Source organism: Ursus maritimus, unplaced genomic scaffold, assembly GCF_017311325.1.
Source record: "Ursus maritimus isolate PB19 unplaced genomic scaffold, ASM1731132v1 scaffold_14, whole genome shotgun sequence".
Taxonomy (NCBI): domain Eukaryota; kingdom Metazoa; phylum Chordata; class Mammalia; order Carnivora; family Ursidae; genus Ursus; species Ursus maritimus.
The window spans coordinates 59,626,096-59,644,123 of record NW_024423786.1 but is presented as its reverse complement, the minus strand read 5'-3'; the positions used below and the strand labels follow the sequence as shown (position 1 = coordinate 59,644,123).

The window sequence follows — 18,028 nt, the reverse complement described above, 5'->3', positions numbered from 1 at the left end:
GAGAAAGGGCAAAACACAGGGGAAGGGAAGGAAACGCGTGTGCGCACGCGCGCCGGCCGGTGGGCGCGCTCCGCGGCCGCCCGGCCACCGCCCACTTCTGCTCGCCAGGCTCGCGCGGTCGCTCGGTCCTCGCGCGCGCCTTTCGCTCTCGCTCTCTCTCCTGCGCCTGCGCGCAGGTGTCGGCGCCTAGGGGGAGGGGAACCCGGCGCGCTCGCGTCACGTTCCCTCGTCCCCCCTCCCGGCGCGCGGCCACTCCGCGCCTGCGCAGGAGAGTCGGGAGGCTCGGGTTGCGGGCTCCGGGCGCTAGCTCCTGTCAGTCGGTGGGTCGGTCCTCCCGCCGGCCCTCCCCCTCCGCGTCCTCCGGGGGAGGCGCGGCGGAGTCCGCCCCCGGGATCCCCCGATGGGGGAGAAGCGGCGACGGCGGCAGCGGAATAACCGAGCCGGAGCGTGAGCGGCCCCGGGGCCCGGCTGCCCGCGGAGGCCATGGGCGACCCAGCCCCCGCCCGCAGCCTGGACGACATCGACCTGTCCGCCCTGCGGGTGAGCGCGCCGCCCCCAGCCTCGCCCCGGTTCCTGCCCCCCGTCGCCGGGGAGCGGAGCGGACGCCCGCCTCAAGTGCCCCCCGGGCGCCCTTCCTCCGGCCCCGGCGTCCCCCGCCCCTCGCCCCGGCGCTGGCCGCTGCGGGGCCCCCGCCCTCGGCTCCCCTTCCCCGTGCACGCGCTGCAGATTCCGGGAGCCAGGTCGGTCCCCGCCCTGTGCTGCCCCGCCCCCACACTCCCCTGCCACCTCTGCCTGCACGCGGGCCCCGGACCCCCTTCCCCCACCCCGCTCCCCCAGCCCCGCCACCTGCAGAGTATCGCCGCCCGTGCCTCTCCCTGGCCCCGGCCCTCCCTCCCGGCCTCTTTCCAGCCTTGCCCTTACTCGTGTCTCCTTCCTCCTCCTCCTCTTCCTCCTCCTCCTCTCCTCTCTCTCGGCGCCTCGGATTTTGACTTTGCCACTGCCTTGACAGCCTCCCCCTCCTCGCCCACCCCTGGATTGCACCTCTCCCCTGGCCGGAATTTCAGCCTTCCCCTCTGTACCCCGCGTCTCCTGCGGTCGCCCTGGTCCCCGTGCTCAGCTCTCCCTCTGCCTCCTCTCGTGTTTCACGTGCAGCAGTCCAGAACCAGGCATTTCCGGTCTCAGGGTCCCTGCCTAGTGCACGACCAACTCTGCAGCGGTGTGGGGCTGGAGCGGAGACGAGGGGAGGGGGGGCGCTGGTTCTCTCCCGAAGCCCTGGCACGGGCCACGGAGAGGATGTTTATGTGTATGGACTCACACAGAACATGTGGTCGGTGGGGAGGTTGCAGAAGGGTGGGGGGGGGAGAAGGTGATGGAGATCTCTCAGGGGAGGGGCTCCTTAGGAAAGGGGATCAGCGGAAGCAACCACAGCAGGAATTTCTTCGAAATACCTGTTTATTGACCCTTCTGGGGCACGTGCACGCCCTCGTTTGGGAGCTCTCAGGAGCGTTTGTGTTCTTCAGCAAGGTGCTCCCGCTTAAGGGGCGACTTCGTGATTTCAAGGTGAACGCTCCACAGACTGTCCACCCAGGTGCCGTGTTATGCTGCGTCCTCCGGGCTTCCTCAACAGGCCAGGGGGTGGGGGACAGCAGGATTTCCCGTCTCTGGGTTGGCTTCTCCGCAGGCCCCTGTTTCAATGGTCTGGCTTCGGAGTTCGCCAGGGAACAGGGCCAGTAGTGGGAAAAGGCGGTCAGCCACACAGGTGCCCCGGATACGCCTGGAGGGGGAGAGGGGAATTGAGGAGAGCAGAGTCATGTCGTTAATTGGGTTTCTCTAGGTGACACAGTTTTTCTTGCCATTCAGGTCATAATTTGTTTGGTGCAGTGTTGGGCTAGGAGACCTGGCTTGCTGGAGATAAGGTGATAAGTTGCTGCGGAGGGAGACTCAGCATTGAATTTCATTCTGTGTGTGTGTGTGTTGGTGGTAGAGGAATTCCCAGCTCCCCTTAATATGCTCTGCTCTGGTGTGAACCCGCATCTTCCCTTCCCACCTTGGTTGTTGATTAACCCTGGCCACAGGTCCCTGTGGTTCTGGTGGCTGATATACAATAAAAAAAACGGGAGGGTCCAAACCGTGACCTTTGGCTGAAACCCTGTGGAACTCTGCTCGGGCTTCTCTTTTCCTTGAATCCTCCACTCTCGCCTGGACTCCCCAGCCTGGGATTTCCAGCAATTCTGCAAACACCCTCTGACCTTGGCTGTGGTATTTCCTTTCTGGACTTCTCTGCTAGAAGCAGTGTTAGCCTCCTGCCTCATTCTCCTCTCCCTCCATTCAAGAGAGGCCTGGGACCTGCTCCCAGGGCTTCTGTCTTTCCTGCCTCCTGCTTCTCAGGGAAGCACTCCCTTTCTCCTCACCCCGCCACTACCTCCACCCCTCTACTGCAGGGCAGGAGGGAGGGCTGTGCTTTCTTTGAAACGGGGCTACAGAGGGCCTCCTTTCTCCTTGCTGCTGACCTTTTCCGGGTGCCTGTTCCCTCCGCTCCACCTGCAGAGCAGCTGTGGCCCTGTGGAGTGACATCTCCTGTTCTGTGCCTGTCTCTTCTCCAGTGGGAACCGGCAGCCTGGGGAATTAGCAGCAAAGCCTGTTTCCCCTCTCCTACAGCATCTTGTGTCGGGGGCCTGGGGGCGGGGGTTTGAGAGAGGAACATGTTCACTTATTAGCTGGCCTTGTAGAGCCCACATTGTCTTTCTCCTTGGTTCAAGAGAGGGTTTGGCTTTCAGCTGGTGATGAGAGGAATACTTGGTTAGGGGGCCAGACTGAACGGCACTCAGCTCCTAGCCTCATGCGGAAAGGCCAGAGGGCCTGCGCTTTGTAACCCCAGGCGCACTTGACCTCTGAGGTTCCATTTCTACTGCAGCCCAGTAGCGGGGGCTGTGGACTCCTGAGTTCAAGTCCCGGCTTTCTCACTGTGTAACCTTGTCAGATTCTGCGGAGAGCCCTTGCTCCCGGCTCTGTGTGGGGAGAGTAACGGGGAGTTGGCTGCGGACTCACCAAGTGGAGTGGTCGGTCCGGTGGCCGGCACATGGGGCCGTTCTGCTGCTCGTGTCATCAGATGGCAATCAGAGACGCCTTCCAGCGCAGCTGCACCTGCAATAGCACCGCTTCCCCCGCTTGGTTTCTGTGGAAGTTTTATACAGCAGTCCCTTAGTCTGCATGCTCTTACTTCATCGTGTTTGTCACTAGCCGACAGATATATTTGTTTTTATCAACCTCGACGAAAATGTGACTTCAGTGGAAGCTAGGATCTTGACTGTTCGGCTCATTTTTGCGTGCCGGCGTCCGTGTCGGTGTTTTGCACATGACGGGGCTCAACGTGTGTTGAAAAACGCGTGTTATGACAAGTGAGCGCTCTCAGCACAACGCTTGCTCAGAGAGAGCATCCAGTAAATGCCCTGCTCGTTAGGCGTCCTCTTGCCCCTCTTCTACAGACACACAGTTGAGACTATCTCTTCTGAGTTGTTTTTGGAATCAGATCTTGTCTGGTGGTAAACAGAGTTCTGGAAGCCTCCGTCTGAGTGTGATGCCCTGAAAGTAAACTTAGGACCATCCAAGAGAAAATGTGGGCCTCTTGTTTCAGACCTTCTCTCTGTCCCAACTTGGTGACGTTCCAGAAGAATCTTCTGACTTGTGGCTCTTGGCTTCCCACAAAGGCTAAGTATCAGTAAACCGGATGGGACAAGGAGGGAGCCGACCCCAGGCTGACCTCTTTCCTTTCCCTTCGCTCCTTTCGGTTGACCCACTTCATAAATCAAACAGCTTCTCTTTACTGTCCGAGCAGCTGGAAGTCTTAGGCTGCAGTGCCCTTGAAACCGTGGAGCTGTGCTCGGTGTCGCCATGTTGAAGTAATATCAGGGCGCCCAGTCAGGAGGGACTTGTTGCAGGGTAGTTGTGCAGACAGACATGGTGAAGCCTCTTCCCCTCTCTTCTGTCCCCATGAGGCTGTGGGGCCAGCACCACTGGGAAAACTGGCAGCTCGGGCCCTGAGCGCCGTGGACGGCCAGTGTGTTCGGATGCGCTCACTGTCCAGGTGTGGATGGCACCTGCCTCAGGTGGGGCAGCGCAAAGCCTGACCTCCTGCAGCAGAAAGAATGGCATCAGGTAGTGACTTTTCCCCCAGAGAACTGCAGAGGGGAGGTGGGGCTGTAGCGGGGGGGCAATGAAGCGCGGGGCTGCTGTGGCAGAACGATGGAAGGAAGGTTACAGAGAACTTTGCTAGAGCCAGCTGTTCGGCCTTCCCCCCACACCAGGGGAGAGAGCCCCACCCTCTCTGCTGTCGGACGGAACAGATTGCTGTGGCCCTTAGGGATAGGTGGAGGGGACGGTGTGTGGAACAGTGGGGTTTCGACAGTGAAGACAGCAGGAAGAGGGTCAGCAAGAGAGCCGGCTGGCCCACCCCTCACGCTGGCCCCAGGAGCTCCGCAAACACTGTGCTGTGTGAAATCCTAATGTCAAACCTGGCCTCCGTTCCTTCGACTTTGGACGGCGTGCCTCGCACAGTTTGGCTATGCAGTGTCCTCCCCTGTTATTTTGGGACAAGATGGCAGGAAGTATGCAGCCACTCTTTACAAGCTCGTACTCGGGCCTTGGTCTCTAAGTGAGGAATGTGGAGGTCACCTCTCAACCAGAAACACAGAACAGGCCTGGGAGAGCATCTCCAGAAGCCTTCCGAGAGTCGGCCTGACTAATCTTGCTGGCTCCAGACAGAGTTGAGCCGGATGAAGTGATGGAGGACATCCCTTCCTGTGTTGGTCACCCGCCCCTGGCAGGCAGCTGCTTTGAAAAGCAGGTTCTGGTGCTGTGGGAAGGGTGTCACGTCAGGCTCAGAACTACACGAACCTGTGGCATGAGAGCTCTGCCTCGTCCATCGAACACATGATTTTGCAAGCTCAGGGTTGGTCTTTCTTTTTTCTTCTTCTTTTTTTTTAAGATTGATTTATTTTAGAGAGGTGGGGGAGCAGAGGGAGAGAATCTTCCAGCAGACCCCCCACTGAGCATGGAGTCCGACTCGGGGCTCCATCCCACAACCCATGATACGATGACCTGAACCAAAATCAGGAGTCAGACGCCTAACCGACTGAGCCATCCAGGCGCCGCGTCAGGCCCCCCCTTAGCTGTTGCTGCTCTCCTCAATATCTCGGAATCCTCAAGGTCGGGAACTTTTTATTGAGTCTGATTCCCGTGAATTATGCCGATTTTCTGTTGTCCCGTCTTCAGTCATCTCGAAATCCGATCCCCAGTCCTTTCTCCTCCCTGAGCATCCGCTCCACACCCCCGACTCCCTCCGTCTTTCCTAGGTTGCAGAAATAGAACAAAAAGTCAGGTTAATAAGTCACCTTTCAAAACGTTTCCCGAATGCCCACAGAACATAGGGAGATAGAAACCTTCCTTGGTAGCAGACGTGGGCCCTGGCCACACCCACGTTCATTCTCTCCCCTCTCCCCTTCTTCCTGCCATTCTCCTCCTAACCAGCCCGCCCTTGACTTGCGTCTGGGATTCTTCCATCCACGGGAAGCTCCTCCAGAGGCTAACTGAGAAGGTACTTGAGGCTTTCTGTTCTTTCTAAGGGTGAGGAATGGTACACGGAGGAGAGAGGAAAGGGATGGAATTACAGTGACCCAAGGAGCCCCTGGAGATTGCAGTCCAGCGGCCAGACGGCCTGAGGTTGTGCTTGTTAACTGTGGCTAGGCTTCCTGTTTTGTTTGCAGAAAGATCTGGAACTAGGCACAGAGGGCACACTGATGAACGAGATAGACTGGGTTTTCCTGCAGTCTAGGAGTGGGGAGAGACATTAACAAAACAATCAGACATATATATGTGTGCGGCTACGTATGTAATTGCAAATTGTGATAAAGGCGACGGCAGAAAACTTGCGTATGTCAGGAGTGTGTGTAACTAGGGTCATTCTTCCTTTTTATAGACGAAAATATTTGGTGGGTCAATGGAGAGAAACAGATGACATGTCCGAACACCGAGCTGGCATTGCCACAGAAAGAACAGCTGGAGGAGAACCAGCGGGTAGCGCGTGGTGATGGCCAGAGCGGGGAGACCTGGGAACGGGGCCGTGCTTAGGGCGGAGCGTTTAGTCAACAGCCAGGCGCCTGGGGCCTGAGGATGGGGGGGGAGCTCCAGGCTTACCGTCCAAAAGGATTTCTTCTGAACCTTCCTGTGGGAGGAACAAACGAGTTTGATTTCAAGGGTAAGGGAATGTACCTGGGAGGGCGTATGACTCAAGGACCCTCGTGTTTACTTATTGGGGGGAGGGTCTCAGGACGGGGTCCCTGTGAGCCACGCGTCGCTCTGCAGAGGGTGGGTGAGTGTGCCGTGGTCTGGCCCAGGTGCATGAAGGACAAGGGTTATCACCGGACACGTTATTTTAGGTCTGTGATAGAGGTGTGCGCGGCGTGATGTGTTCGTACGTGGACACGGTGAGATGGTTACTGCCGTGCGGCTACTCCACATTCCCATCTGCTCACACAGTCACCTGGGGGGGGGGTGTCAGTGGCTGTGAGCCTGAGCTCTGGCTGGGCTTGGGAGGTGGGTACGTCTCCCAGAAATAAGCACAGGTGGGCCGGGCCCTGGGCCCGACTCTTGCTCTCACGGTCTGCGGGAAGTGGGCTTCTTCCCAGCGTTTAGGTAGATGCCGTCTATAAATAGACGAGAGTCTCAATTTACATTGTGTGCAAGTAAAGCATGAGTGGGGTGTGCAGGGGGACTGTTCCTGGTTTTGCACGTTTTAAATGAAGCAGGGCTGGGGAAGCCACAGTCTTGGTCTTCTTAGAGGAGACAGACGCCAGAAGCTTTGGTGGCGGGCCGTAGAGAGAGTGGTTGGTGGCACAGCCTGTGGGAGGAGCCGTAGCGGCCAGAGAGGGATGAATGGAGGACTATAAGGAGGGGGCTCTGCCTAGGAAGCATGGGGTGGCTGGCAAGGGAGGAGGCCAGAAGGCCTTGGACAGCAGAGGTGATTAGACCTTAGACTAAGCTGGGAAGTACGTGTCCCCATGGCAGGAGAGTCTGCAGGGCCCACCCCGGAGCCCCCTGCAACCCGAGCCCCTGGCACCCTGGAGCCCCCAACACCCCGGCACCCGGAGCCCCCTGCACCCCGAGGCCCCAATACCCGGAGCCCCTGGCACCCCGGAGTCCCCTGTACCCGGAGCCCCCGATTCCCCAAGCCCCCAGCACCGTGAGACCCCAGCACCCTGAGACCCCAGCACCCCGGAGTCCCCAGTACCCCAGAGTCCCCAGCACCCCGGAGTCCCCTGCACCCAGAGCCCCCCGCATCTGGAGTCTGGGCTGCAAGGAAGGAGCTCTGCCTCCTGGCCTGTGGGACGAGAAGGCCTCCTGAGAGCAGGACTGAGTGGGGCTGGCCTTCTGGGGGAGAGGGGGGATCCTCGTGCCTTCCTCCACCGGGAACCGTTTGACGAGAGGATTGGAGAGGATCGGAGGGGCTTGCGTTGCTGAACTGCTCCCAGAAGCACGGGTTTGAGGAGTTTTCTGTGAACAGCGAGCCTTACAGGGACAGATTGTGGGAAGAGAAGGCCGCCACCTTCAAGCCACCTCAATTTCTGCTTTCTGCGGGAAGCCTGTCCTGACTGTGCCCGCCCTCCCTCGTCAGCCCCCTCCTCCTCCTCACAGACCCTGTAATTCAGCATCTGAATACGTCCTGCCTCATACCCCGTATTGTTTTATGGTCTTGTCTGTGCCCCCACTTCCTTAGGTCTAGGGACCATGACCCTTCCTTCCTGCTACCCTCACAGTGCCTCCAGGAAAGCTGAGCACGGGGTTCAGTAATCACCCGCCGAGCGGGAGATTCGGCTCCGAGCATTGCTGGGACCGGCCCTTTCCCTCTAGATTTGATCTACAGGCCGCAGAGCAGCCCCACGTATCCTGCACTGGTTCCTCACTCAGTGGTCCTCGGCCAGGGCGGTGCCGCCCTCCCTCCAAGGGCGTCTGGGAACGCTGGGGAGGGAGGTGTAACTGTCACTGTGTCTACATGGGGACCGGGGACGTTCGCGCCCTGCGTGTGGGAGGCACAGGGAGGAATTGCTTTTCCACCCAGGCTGCCGGCGGTGCCTCTTGCGGGCCTGGCGTTGGCTTGGGAAGGGCCAGGTGAAGGACCGGGACAGGTTCCTCCCTCAAAGTCCCCTCCTGTCCCGAGCTCTGGGTGGGGAGAGGAATGCAGGCTGTACAGGGGTTTGGCGCATGGCACCTGTCTGTCCCGACAGCTTTTCTGTGTTTGCCGGCACACCTCCGAAGGTAAAGTGGGCAGGCTCCAAGCCAGACTGGAAGGAAGACGATTTCATGTTCTCTCTTTACCACCCACCCACTCTTTCTTTCAAGGCACATTTGTGAGAAGGTGGCTGAAGCGTGTAGTACTTGGTCTTTAATTCTGAGTGGCTCGGGAAGGAGTCTTCAGGAAAAGAGGCAGGCGCACCCCACAGCCCAAGCGTCAGCAGGCAGAAGCAGGTGCGCCCACGGGGTCGGAGAGGAGGCTAGCACACTCGTCCTTCCTCTCGGGTCTTTGTACTCTCGGGCTGGCCCCTGGAAGGCAGAGGGGCGGTGAGTGAGCGCCATGACTCAGATCGCACAGGGAGGAAGGCACCTTGCCCCTGGTACGCTTTGGAGGTGGGCGAGGGGCGGGGGATAGAGCAGCGATGGGGACAAGCAGGGGAAGCCCGGGGACAGGGCTGCCATCCACTTCTCGCTGCCTCGACGTGGCTTACGGGAACAGAGCTTGGCGGGCTCCTGGTCTCGTCTCGCCAGGGTGTGGAGGCGCCGCAGTGCTCTGACCTGAACAAGGTCCTTCCCTCTGGAAACCACCTCGGGCCCACAGGGCCCACGTGTTGAACAACACCGGGTTGGGGGTACAGGCAGGCAGCACGTGGCCTCGCGGTTTGTCGTTCCTTTGTCCTTTAGACTGCCAGCGAGCCCCTTTTCTCTTCCGTCAGTTCTGATCCAAGTCGTTTCTATTTTAATATGGGTTCATCACAGGAGGGGTTTGGGGTTGGAATGAGAACGGTAAGAACACTAACTCTGCGGTGGGCTCTGTGCTTATATAACCTCGCCAGCCCTCCCCATAGCCCTTCAGAGCAGCCATCTCCCTTCCAGGGTGGACACACCAAGGCTCACAGAACGTGGGGAGTCCCAGGGCCTCGTCTGGGGTTGGACAGCCAGGACGTGGCAGCTCTTGGAGTCAGACTCAGGTCTGACTCACTGCACAGCCTGAGCGTGTCGGCGCCCGTGCGGCTGGCCTGCTCCAGGGGGCAGGGCGTGTGCGTGCGGAGGAGAGGGCACGGCGTGGCTCCCGTCCTAGACCGTGTGCTCCGAGCAGCGTGGTTTTCTCCTTGCTTCCGCTGTGAATGTGTGCCTGTGGTGGGCAGGCTGTGGGGGCTCGCGCAGGGATGTGCCACTGTCCGTGTTTCTGTGCTCGCGTTATCTGGGGACTTTGGGAGTGTGGCCTGCCTTGTAGATTGGAGACAGCCTGTGTGAGACGTGGTTCCTGCCCTTGAGGAGCCCACGGTCCGGATCTGGGTCTTGGTAGAGGACAGGCTTTATTCAGAAACGTGGGACATGTTTTGAGAAGAGGGACTGAGTCGTTAGCCTGGGTCTTTGAGGACTGCAGGTGGGTTGGCATTGGTGGGCCCGGGCCAGGAATCCGAAACTTCATGGGGCCTGTGCCCAGGATGGATAGAGATTTCGGGGCGATGGGCTTCTGGGCAGAGCACTCTGATGGCAGCAGGGAAAGATATGCACAAGAATCCAGAAGATTGGGGCGCCGGGTGGCTGAGTCGGTTGAGTGTCTGACTCTTGATTTTATTCGACTCAGGTTGTGATCTCGGGGTCGTGAGGTCAAGCCCCACGTCGGGCTCCATGCTGAGCATGGAGCCTGCTTGGGATTTTCTCCCTCTCTCCCTCTGCCCCTGGACCGCGTGCTCGTTCTCCTGCAAACACTCTGCTCTCTCCCTATATATATTAAATAAATACATCTTTAAAAAAAAAGAATCCAGACGATTTCGTTTGGAAGAAAGTTGAATGATTCAGAAAAGAGACCTGTTCTTCGGCAGGAAGCGAGGAAGACTGTCTCACTCACTCCTCCCTTTAAAAAAAATGTGTTGTTTTTTTTTTTTTACCGTAGTTACATATACATAAAATTTTACCATCTTAGCCAAGTTAGGGTTTCGAGCAAGGGCACTAAGTACCCTCACATTGTTGTGCGACCATCCCAGACGAAGCTCTGTCCGTAGGAAGCTTGCAGTCCAGTCCTGGCACCCCAGCCCTGGGACCCGCCGCTCGCCACCTGCTCCCCTGCTCTGTTTTGTGTGTGCGGAGCTGAGCGAGCGAGTGGAGGAGGCCCTGACAGAGCAGACGCTTAACGCTTGTGGAGCCGGGTGAGGTGACCTGTCGTCCCAGAAGTCGCTCTGAACGCGCACACCCCCCCGCCCCCGCTCGGGATCCCGGCCCGGCTCTGAGGGGGATTTTAAATGAAGGGCCCAGGCCGCGAAAGAGAATCTAAGGGGGTTCTCGGCCACCTCCCGTGTCTGGTTCTGTTGTGCCTGTGTTCACCATCGTGTTCACCATCGCGCTCATCTCAGCTCTGACGTCTCATCCCGGGGGCCGGCGGGCCCACTAGAGTGAGTTGGAAAGGTCATTTGGGGGACGAGGGTCACAAAAGGTAGCATTTCTGCACTGGTGCATGAGGGACACAGGCCCCTAGAAGCAGAAAAAACCCGCCCTTTGATGAGTGCCGTGGACCCCGGGGAGAGCGCTGTCCCCTGTTCCCGAGGGTGGCCAGGGGTACGGCTCTGGCTTGAAGCTCTCTTCAGCAAATGCCTATTTGTGTGTTGATAGGAACCATTCTAGGTGCCGAAAGCTCGGACACGGACAACATCCTGTCAAGGAGGGAGGTTCTCACTGTCGGACGGCAGGTAGTGCGCCCTGATGCGTCTCTCCTGTGGGACGAAGGGCCACCGGAAAGGCCTAAATACTTATGGGGGGAGGGCGTGGTGAGCTGCTAAAGATGATTTGGGGAAACCTGGGCCTCCAGGCCTGTAGGGTGTGGAGCCGGGTCGGGCTGCGTCCGGGTGCCCGCAGCCCTGGACGGACCCGGAGCGTGACCTGGAGTTGAGTTGGCTTTCTTAGGATGGAGGTGGTCAATACAGGGGCCTGCCCGGCCTCCTGGCCTTCCTTTGGCCACACCATTTGCCATTTCTTCATTGCCCTTCAGTGGGAAAGAGGGAAAAGGCAGCAGACGCTTGGGACTGGAGTCACCCAGGACAGAGGAGGGCAGGAGAGCCCCGCATCGCCAAGAGGCCTGCCTTACAGGTCGGAGTCCAGGCCACAGGGGCCTCCAAGCCAGTGGCTTGGTCATGGTGACTTCGGGTCCGCTGTTCAGGGCTTTGTGCCCAGGTCCCCAGTGTTTGTGTTGGATCCCAAAGCCAGAGGACTTTGTCTCTGTGCCCAGCCTAGAGGACGCTGCACAACTCACCTCGGCTTCCAGGCTCTTCTCCCCTCAACCCTCAGAAGCCTACGGTTCCCTTACCCTGAGCCAGGTGTCAATGGCGTTTGGTGGCTTTCCTTGGATGAGCCCACTTTACCCGACGGTGCTCAACGTCAGAATGAGCTTGCTCGGCTCACTCACCCCGAGAAGGACTGCCTGGCTTGCGTGTCACCCTGTGGTCCGGCCTCATGCGCGGCCTGGGTCCGGTCGTCACCGCCGGTCTAACGCCGTCAGCGCCTGTGTGGAGGGCAGAGCACGCGCAGGCCATCTTACGTTTGTAGAGGGGCCCGCGGGAGGTCGGGGATCGGACTCCCAGCTGCCGCGCTGCCCAACCCCTGCAGCCCGGGGCTCCCGCGAGGCCAGCCTGGGGCCCGAGGGGCGCTCTCTGCAGACCAGGCGTGTCTCGCAAGGCGGCGAGGGTGCTCCTGCTGCTGCGCTGGCCTCTTGACCTCAGATGGGGTCGAGGTGACGTCTCCGGAGAGCTCTCTTGGAAGGCCTGAGCACACGGGGCCCATGGGGCTGAGGCGTCCCGACACCCGCAGCGAGCGCGGCGTCAGGAGCCGGGGGACCCAGTTCTAGCTGCAGGTCCCGCTCTTGTGTCTGGGATGCGTGTCGTCTCTCTGGGACTTGGTTTCCTCGCTTGCACAGTGAGGGGATGGGGACAGTGGCTCTTAATCAGGCTCCGTGGGAGTCACCTGGTAGCTCTCCTACCCTTCGAGCGCCCCGGCCTGGCCCAGGGGGCGGTGCCGTGCATCCAGGAGATCTGATGCGGAGCCGCTCCCAGGGCTTCTGGACCGCACAATCCCCAGGGTCCGTCCTCCCTTCTTTCCTCTCCTCCTTCCTAGAAGGCTTCGGTGCCTCCTAGCCGGCGTGCTGTTTGTTCTCAGCGCTGTAAACACACGAGCGCGTGAGATGCGTGATTTGCTGTGTGCTGCGCGTGAGGAGAGGCACGCTTACCGGGTGGCGAGTGTGCGTGTGAAGCTGGGCTGGAGGGAGTTGAGGGAAACGGGCCTGGGCCGGGGGCTGGCCAGGGCGGGACGGCCTCGTCCCAGCTTGTCTGGGGAACACCAGCACCACCGTAGAGACCTCAGGGGGCCAAGTTGGGGTGCGGGCTTGCAGTTGGGTATCTGGGAAGGACACGAAATAAAGGGAAGGCTCAGCAGAAGGTCTCCAGGCCTCTCTGAAGCACGGACCTCCGTGTGCGTGCCCTCCAGGACCGTTTCCCGAGTCTGCTAGTGCCCGGGGGCAGAGCGGCCAGACCAGGTGAGAACCGACCTGGGGAGCTGGGCCGAGCCTGGACTAATGGGCCTTCCCTGTCGTCACTCGCCCCTAAGAGCACAGGCCTTGGAGACAGAGTGGGATTCACATCCTCGTGCCAGCACTTACTGGGTGACCGTTGGCAAGGTCATGACTACCCCCAGGCCTCCTTTTTGTCAAATGAGGCCTGGAAGGCCCATCTCATGGGGCTGCTGTGACGGTTCAGCAGAAGTGTCGGTGACGTGTGGGTGACTGCTCGCTGGAGGTGGGAGCGGCCTGATTGTGCTTGTGAGAGAAAGGCCCAGAAGGGGCGTCTCCTGGGGTCTGTGGGCATGCCTGTCCTCCTGGGCGTGGTGTTTGGGAAAGAGACTAGGCTGTGGGTGGGTGAGTCACCGAGCCCCCAGGTGGGAGCATGGCTGGCTTCCCTTTCCCTGCCCTAGAGCCTTCCACCATTCCCTGAAAGGCCTCCTGCTTCCCTGGAAGAGAGACCAGCTTCACAATCTAGTGTCTGAACGAGAAACTCCTGTCTGTCCTGCCCCTGAGTCAGGAGGCCTGCGCCCTGCCCTCCATGTGGAAGGTCGGGGCCCACCCAGAGGCAGCACTGGGCCTCACCCTGGCCGCCCTGAGGGGGACGCCTGGCTTTGTTAGGATGTGAGACCCAGGACCTTGGTTCAGAAAGCTGCGGAGTACTTAGTGAAAGGCTCGGTTCTGGACTCCAGCCTGGGGGCTGTGGCTGCCGGGCTCCCCCGGGCCGAGAGATTGAAGGCTTTCCTGCCCCAGAGTCTGGGGTCTTCCGTACCCCCAGCAGGCCTTTCCTGGCTCCTTGTGCCTCTGGGACCTCGCCTTAGTCCTTCCAGAAGGGCTGCTTCCCACAAGCTCCGCGAAGGAGCGCGCCGCTCTGTGCGTCACCGTGGTTGGTCTCCAGCAGGCGCTCGGTGTTGGCTGACCGAATGTGTGAACTGGTTCACTAGGCCCCAGCACCGCGGGAACGCGGCCAGGGAAGGTTCCCCAGGAGACACGGGAAAAGTTGGGCAGCCTGTTGGCTCCGTCCTGCTGGGCAGGAAGTTCTCCTGTGTCATCTGTCATCTGCCTCCCTGCGGCTGTGTCGTTCACTCTGAGTTGGCCCTTGGTGGGGCCCATGAAGGTCTGGTCTCCGCCCTTTGAAGAACAGCCCCGGTCTGCCTTTCTCGGTCTGTGATTCAGACAGTCCTCCCCCTCCCTGCCGGCCTCGCCCTCCACCTGCCCTGCTGCCTGACTCAGCTCCTGTGCCCTCTGCCCTTCCTGCCCTTCCCGCGGGCTCCTTCTATGCCCCCCTGTCCCTCATGGCGGTTCCCTCCCCAGGGCCCCCCTCACCACACCTGGTTGCCCTCCCGTCTGAAATTATTTATTTGTTATTATGTTTTAAAAGTTCTCTCTCTACCCAGTGTGGGGCTCGAACTCATGAGCCCGAGATTCAAGAGTGGCTCTGCCGCTGAGCCAGCTGGGTGCCACCCCCAGCCCCGGAATTAGAAGCAGTGAGGGGAGAGACAGGCCACAGGTCTCCTTGTCCCTTCCCTGGGATCTGCGGACACCTGACTCCCCCAGGAGGAGGTTGGCAATGAGGTATAATGATTTGTTTGTGCTACAGTCAAAAACCAGCCGTGAGAAGCCTTATTATTATCCAGCCCCTGATTAGTGCTGTCCTCCTCCGAGAGAGCTCCGTCTGCCAGGCTGAATGGGCTTGCGGTCCCCTCCCGCCCCCGCTGCCCCTGCTGCCTCTGCCTCTTCCTCCCCTTCCCCTCCTCCCCCTCCACCATCTCCTCCCCCTCTCTTCCTCCCCCCTTCCTCCTCCTCCCCCTCTTCCTCCTGCCCCTCTTCCTTCTTCCCCCCTCTCCTCTTCTTCCTCTTCTTCCCCTTCCTCCTCTTCCTCCTCCTCCCTTCCTCCTCCTTCCCTCCTCTTCCCCCCTGCTATCTCCTCTCCTCCCCTCCTCCTTCTCCTCCTTCTTCCCCCTTCCCCTTCCCCCTTCTCCCTTCCTCCTCCTTCCCTCCTCTTCCCCCCTCCTCTGCCATCTCCTGCCCCTCCCCTCCTCCCCCTCCTCTTTCTTCCCCCTTCCCCTTCCTCCCCTCCTCCTCCCTCCCTCCTCTTCCCCCTCCTCCCTTCCTCCTCTGCCATCTCCTCCTTCTCCCCCTCTTCCCCCTCCTCCTCCTCTGCCATCTCTTTCCCCTCCACCTCTCCCCCTCTTCCTCTTCCCCCTCCTCTTCCTCCCCCTCCTCCTTCCTCCCCTTTCTCTTCCTCTTCTATCTCTTTCTCCTCCTCCCCCTTCTCCTTCCTCCCCTTCCTCCTCTTCCTCCTCCTCCTCCTCTTCCTCCCCCTCCTTCCACAGGGACAACCTTCCTCCCTCTTCCCAGCCCCTCTCAGCCCCGCCTCCAGGGCCCTCAATCTGTGCCCCACCCCCATGTTCCACCTGTCCTCCCCTCAGTTCTGCTTTTGATCTGGTTTCTCCTCTCCTCACCACTCTTCACCCTAAATCCCGGGGACACCACCAGTGTTAATAAGTCGCCTTTTGACACACTTCGCCCTTGCTCTCTGGAAGGCGGTCTCTTCGTAATGATTCTGTGCAAATTTGTAGCACTTAGTGGTTTTCAAAACGTTTCACATGCAAGAATTCTTGTGATGGGGTTGGGTAGACAAGGAGAGGCTCTCAGAGGTGAAGTGACTTGCTGGTTTGCCCCCGTCACATGGAGGCCTCAGAACCGGTTCCAGGCCTTCCGGGGCTCAGGGACGCGTACACACTAGCCCTGCCTGCTACACGGGCTCCCGCTGGGCTGCGGCGTCCCTGTCCTCCCGCACCTCTCACCCTCCTGGGAGCTGTTTTCTGGGTTGGGGCCTTCTGCGCCTCTCACCCGGCCTAGCCTCTGCCTGCCTCCTTCTCCTTTCTCCTCCAGGACGCTTGCCCTGGATCTCTTCTTGCCTGCTGGCTTCCCACAGTCTTTGGATCCTTATTAATGTTTTTGTTTGGGGGGCGCCTGGCTGGCTCAGGTGAGCATGCAACTCTTAATCTCAAGGTCGTGAGTTCAAGCCCCACGGTGGGCGTGGAGCCCACTTAAAAGAATCATGTTCTTGTTTGGGTTTTGTCAACTGTATAGGAGTTCATTGCTTCAAGAAAGTCCACTTTCTAGAGGTACCTAATTACCATGCATATAAATTATGGGATGCCGATTCACAGGACAAAAAGGGGTTCGCTTTTAGCAGCTGCCCTAGTGCGTTGCTTTTAAGTGAATATTCATGGATTATTTGGGAAGAATGGAGGTAAACCCAAAACTAGTGTTAGAAACCATTGACTGCACTAGGGAGAAAGGAAGGCTTTTCCAGAGAACACCAGCTTTCTTTTATTTCTATATTCCTTCAACAGACAGGTTTCGGATGTGGCCCTGACCCCTAAGAACAGTCTAGCAGGGGAGACAGTTAAGGAGTTAATCACAAGAACATGACTGTGCCACCGTAGGCTCCTGTGGGAGCAGGTGGCCGGTGGTCAGGGAAGCATCCTGCAGGATGGGCCGGGGCAGGGAGCAGTGTGCTTGGAGGAGTGAACAGCAGGTGCAGAGCGCAGCGGGAGCAAGGGTGTGGCAAACTAGAAGAGCCCAGAGAAGTCCAAGGGTGTGCAGGGCCCCTCCGCCTCCACGCCAGCAAGAAACTAATGATTCCGAGGTGCGGCTGGCGAGGCTCCAGGTGAGCCAGGCCTGGGAGGTCAGCTGGAAGGCGGTCAGATCTGAGCCTGAAGAAGAGGCTCTTGGGCCCGCAGATGGCAAATGAAATCTCTGGGGGTGGGCAGAGCTCTGGGGGCCGGGGGCAGCATGGCGTGGGCCACAGGAAGGCCCCTTGGATTGGCCATGAGCTCATGAGTCCCTGCTGCAGCAGACCTTTAAGTTCTTGGAGCCTCAGTTTTCTTATCTGTAAAATGAGCTGACAAGTCCTGCCTGTCTTCCCTGCAGGTCTGAGGTGCAAATGACATGGTGTCACTGCGGTGTCCCCAAGCATGAGGCCACAGAAGGGATTCTGCTGGGCAGGGGCGTGGCTGGGCGGTGGAGGGCAGGGGCTGTCCTGGGGGCTGCCCCCTCCCCCCCCAGAACAGTCTGGAGGCAGGTGGAACCTCAGACACAAGCTGTTTATCTTTTAGGGTTTGGGGTTTATTTTTAAATTTCTGACTGTGATGATATTTATTTTTTCTTTTCCCTTTCCCCACTTCTCCAGCTCAGCCGCAGAAAGGGACCATCTGTCCCCTGCCTTGCCTGTGGCCATTTTAGAACCCGCCCCACTGCTGGTGCTCTGGCCCCCTCTCCTTCCCTCCCTCCTGGGGCTGACTTCCCCTGCACTTCCCCCCCTCCCCCCACGGCTCCGTCTAGCGCCCTCCAGCTCCCGCTCTGCTCCCCTCTCCCCTCGGGTCTGGAGGGAGCGCCAGCCCGCCCCGCCAGCCCGCCCCGCCAGCCTGCCCCACCGACCCTCCAGCCCCGCCGGCCCTGCCTGAGGCCGCCATCCGCCCGCGGGGAGCCTCCTCGCTGCTCTGACTGCTTTCCCATTAGAGTGGTATTTGTGTTCACACGTGTAGCATGTCTGGACCTGTTTCTGCCTCTCTGTGCGTGCGAGTCCCAGTCACGTGTGTGTCTTTCTGGAGGAGAGACTCAAAAACTGTCCCTCCCCCCAGCACATAAACCTCTCCCGGTTCCTTCCGTCCCCTGCGCTCCCAGAGCCTGCTCTGCTCCTTCCCCCACACGCTCCGTTCCCACCGAGCAGCGAAAGCACGCGTAGCCGCCAACTGAGGGCCAGCCCTTCCGGGGGAACCAGGATCCCAGGAATCCGAGGGCGAGGGCCGGATGCAGCCCCAGCATGGGAGGCAGGGCCGGTTCTGGACAGCAGAGAACATGAAGGAAGGGGTTTCTGCAGCTGATGGGGGTTGGTGCCCCTCTCCTGGGGGGCTTCCTTCCTCACCGGGAGCATGTCCTGTGCCACATGCTTTGGCTTGGAGCCTGCTTCCCTGGGAGGAGCGGGGCGATGGCACACTCCCCGCCCCTCCCCCCCCCCGTCGTCATGGGCATGGGGGCATGGTGCGAGCGGCCCAGACCCGCTCCCCTGGCGGGGCTGCCTCCTGCGGGGAGGCCACCTGGTCTCTGCTGGGTCAGGAAGAGGTGACCTGATGAGACCCCTGCCCCTTCGTGCGCCGGCCCCATCCACTCCCCCCCCCC

General features: G+C 59.8%; 1 protein-coding gene across 1 annotated transcript in view; it reads left to right on the top strand.

Moving 5' to 3' along the window:
* Positions 1–273: 273 nt before the first annotated feature.
* MINK1 (misshapen like kinase 1) overlaps positions 274–18,028 on the top strand; it is a 43,034-nt gene continuing 25,279 nt past the window's right edge. The window contains exon 1 of the mRNA XM_040628318.1: positions 274–540. Within this exon, the coding sequence (XP_040484252.1) occupies positions 484–540 (57 nt within the window). The 5' untranslated portion in view covers positions 274–483. The remainder of the gene's footprint in view (positions 541–18,028) is intronic.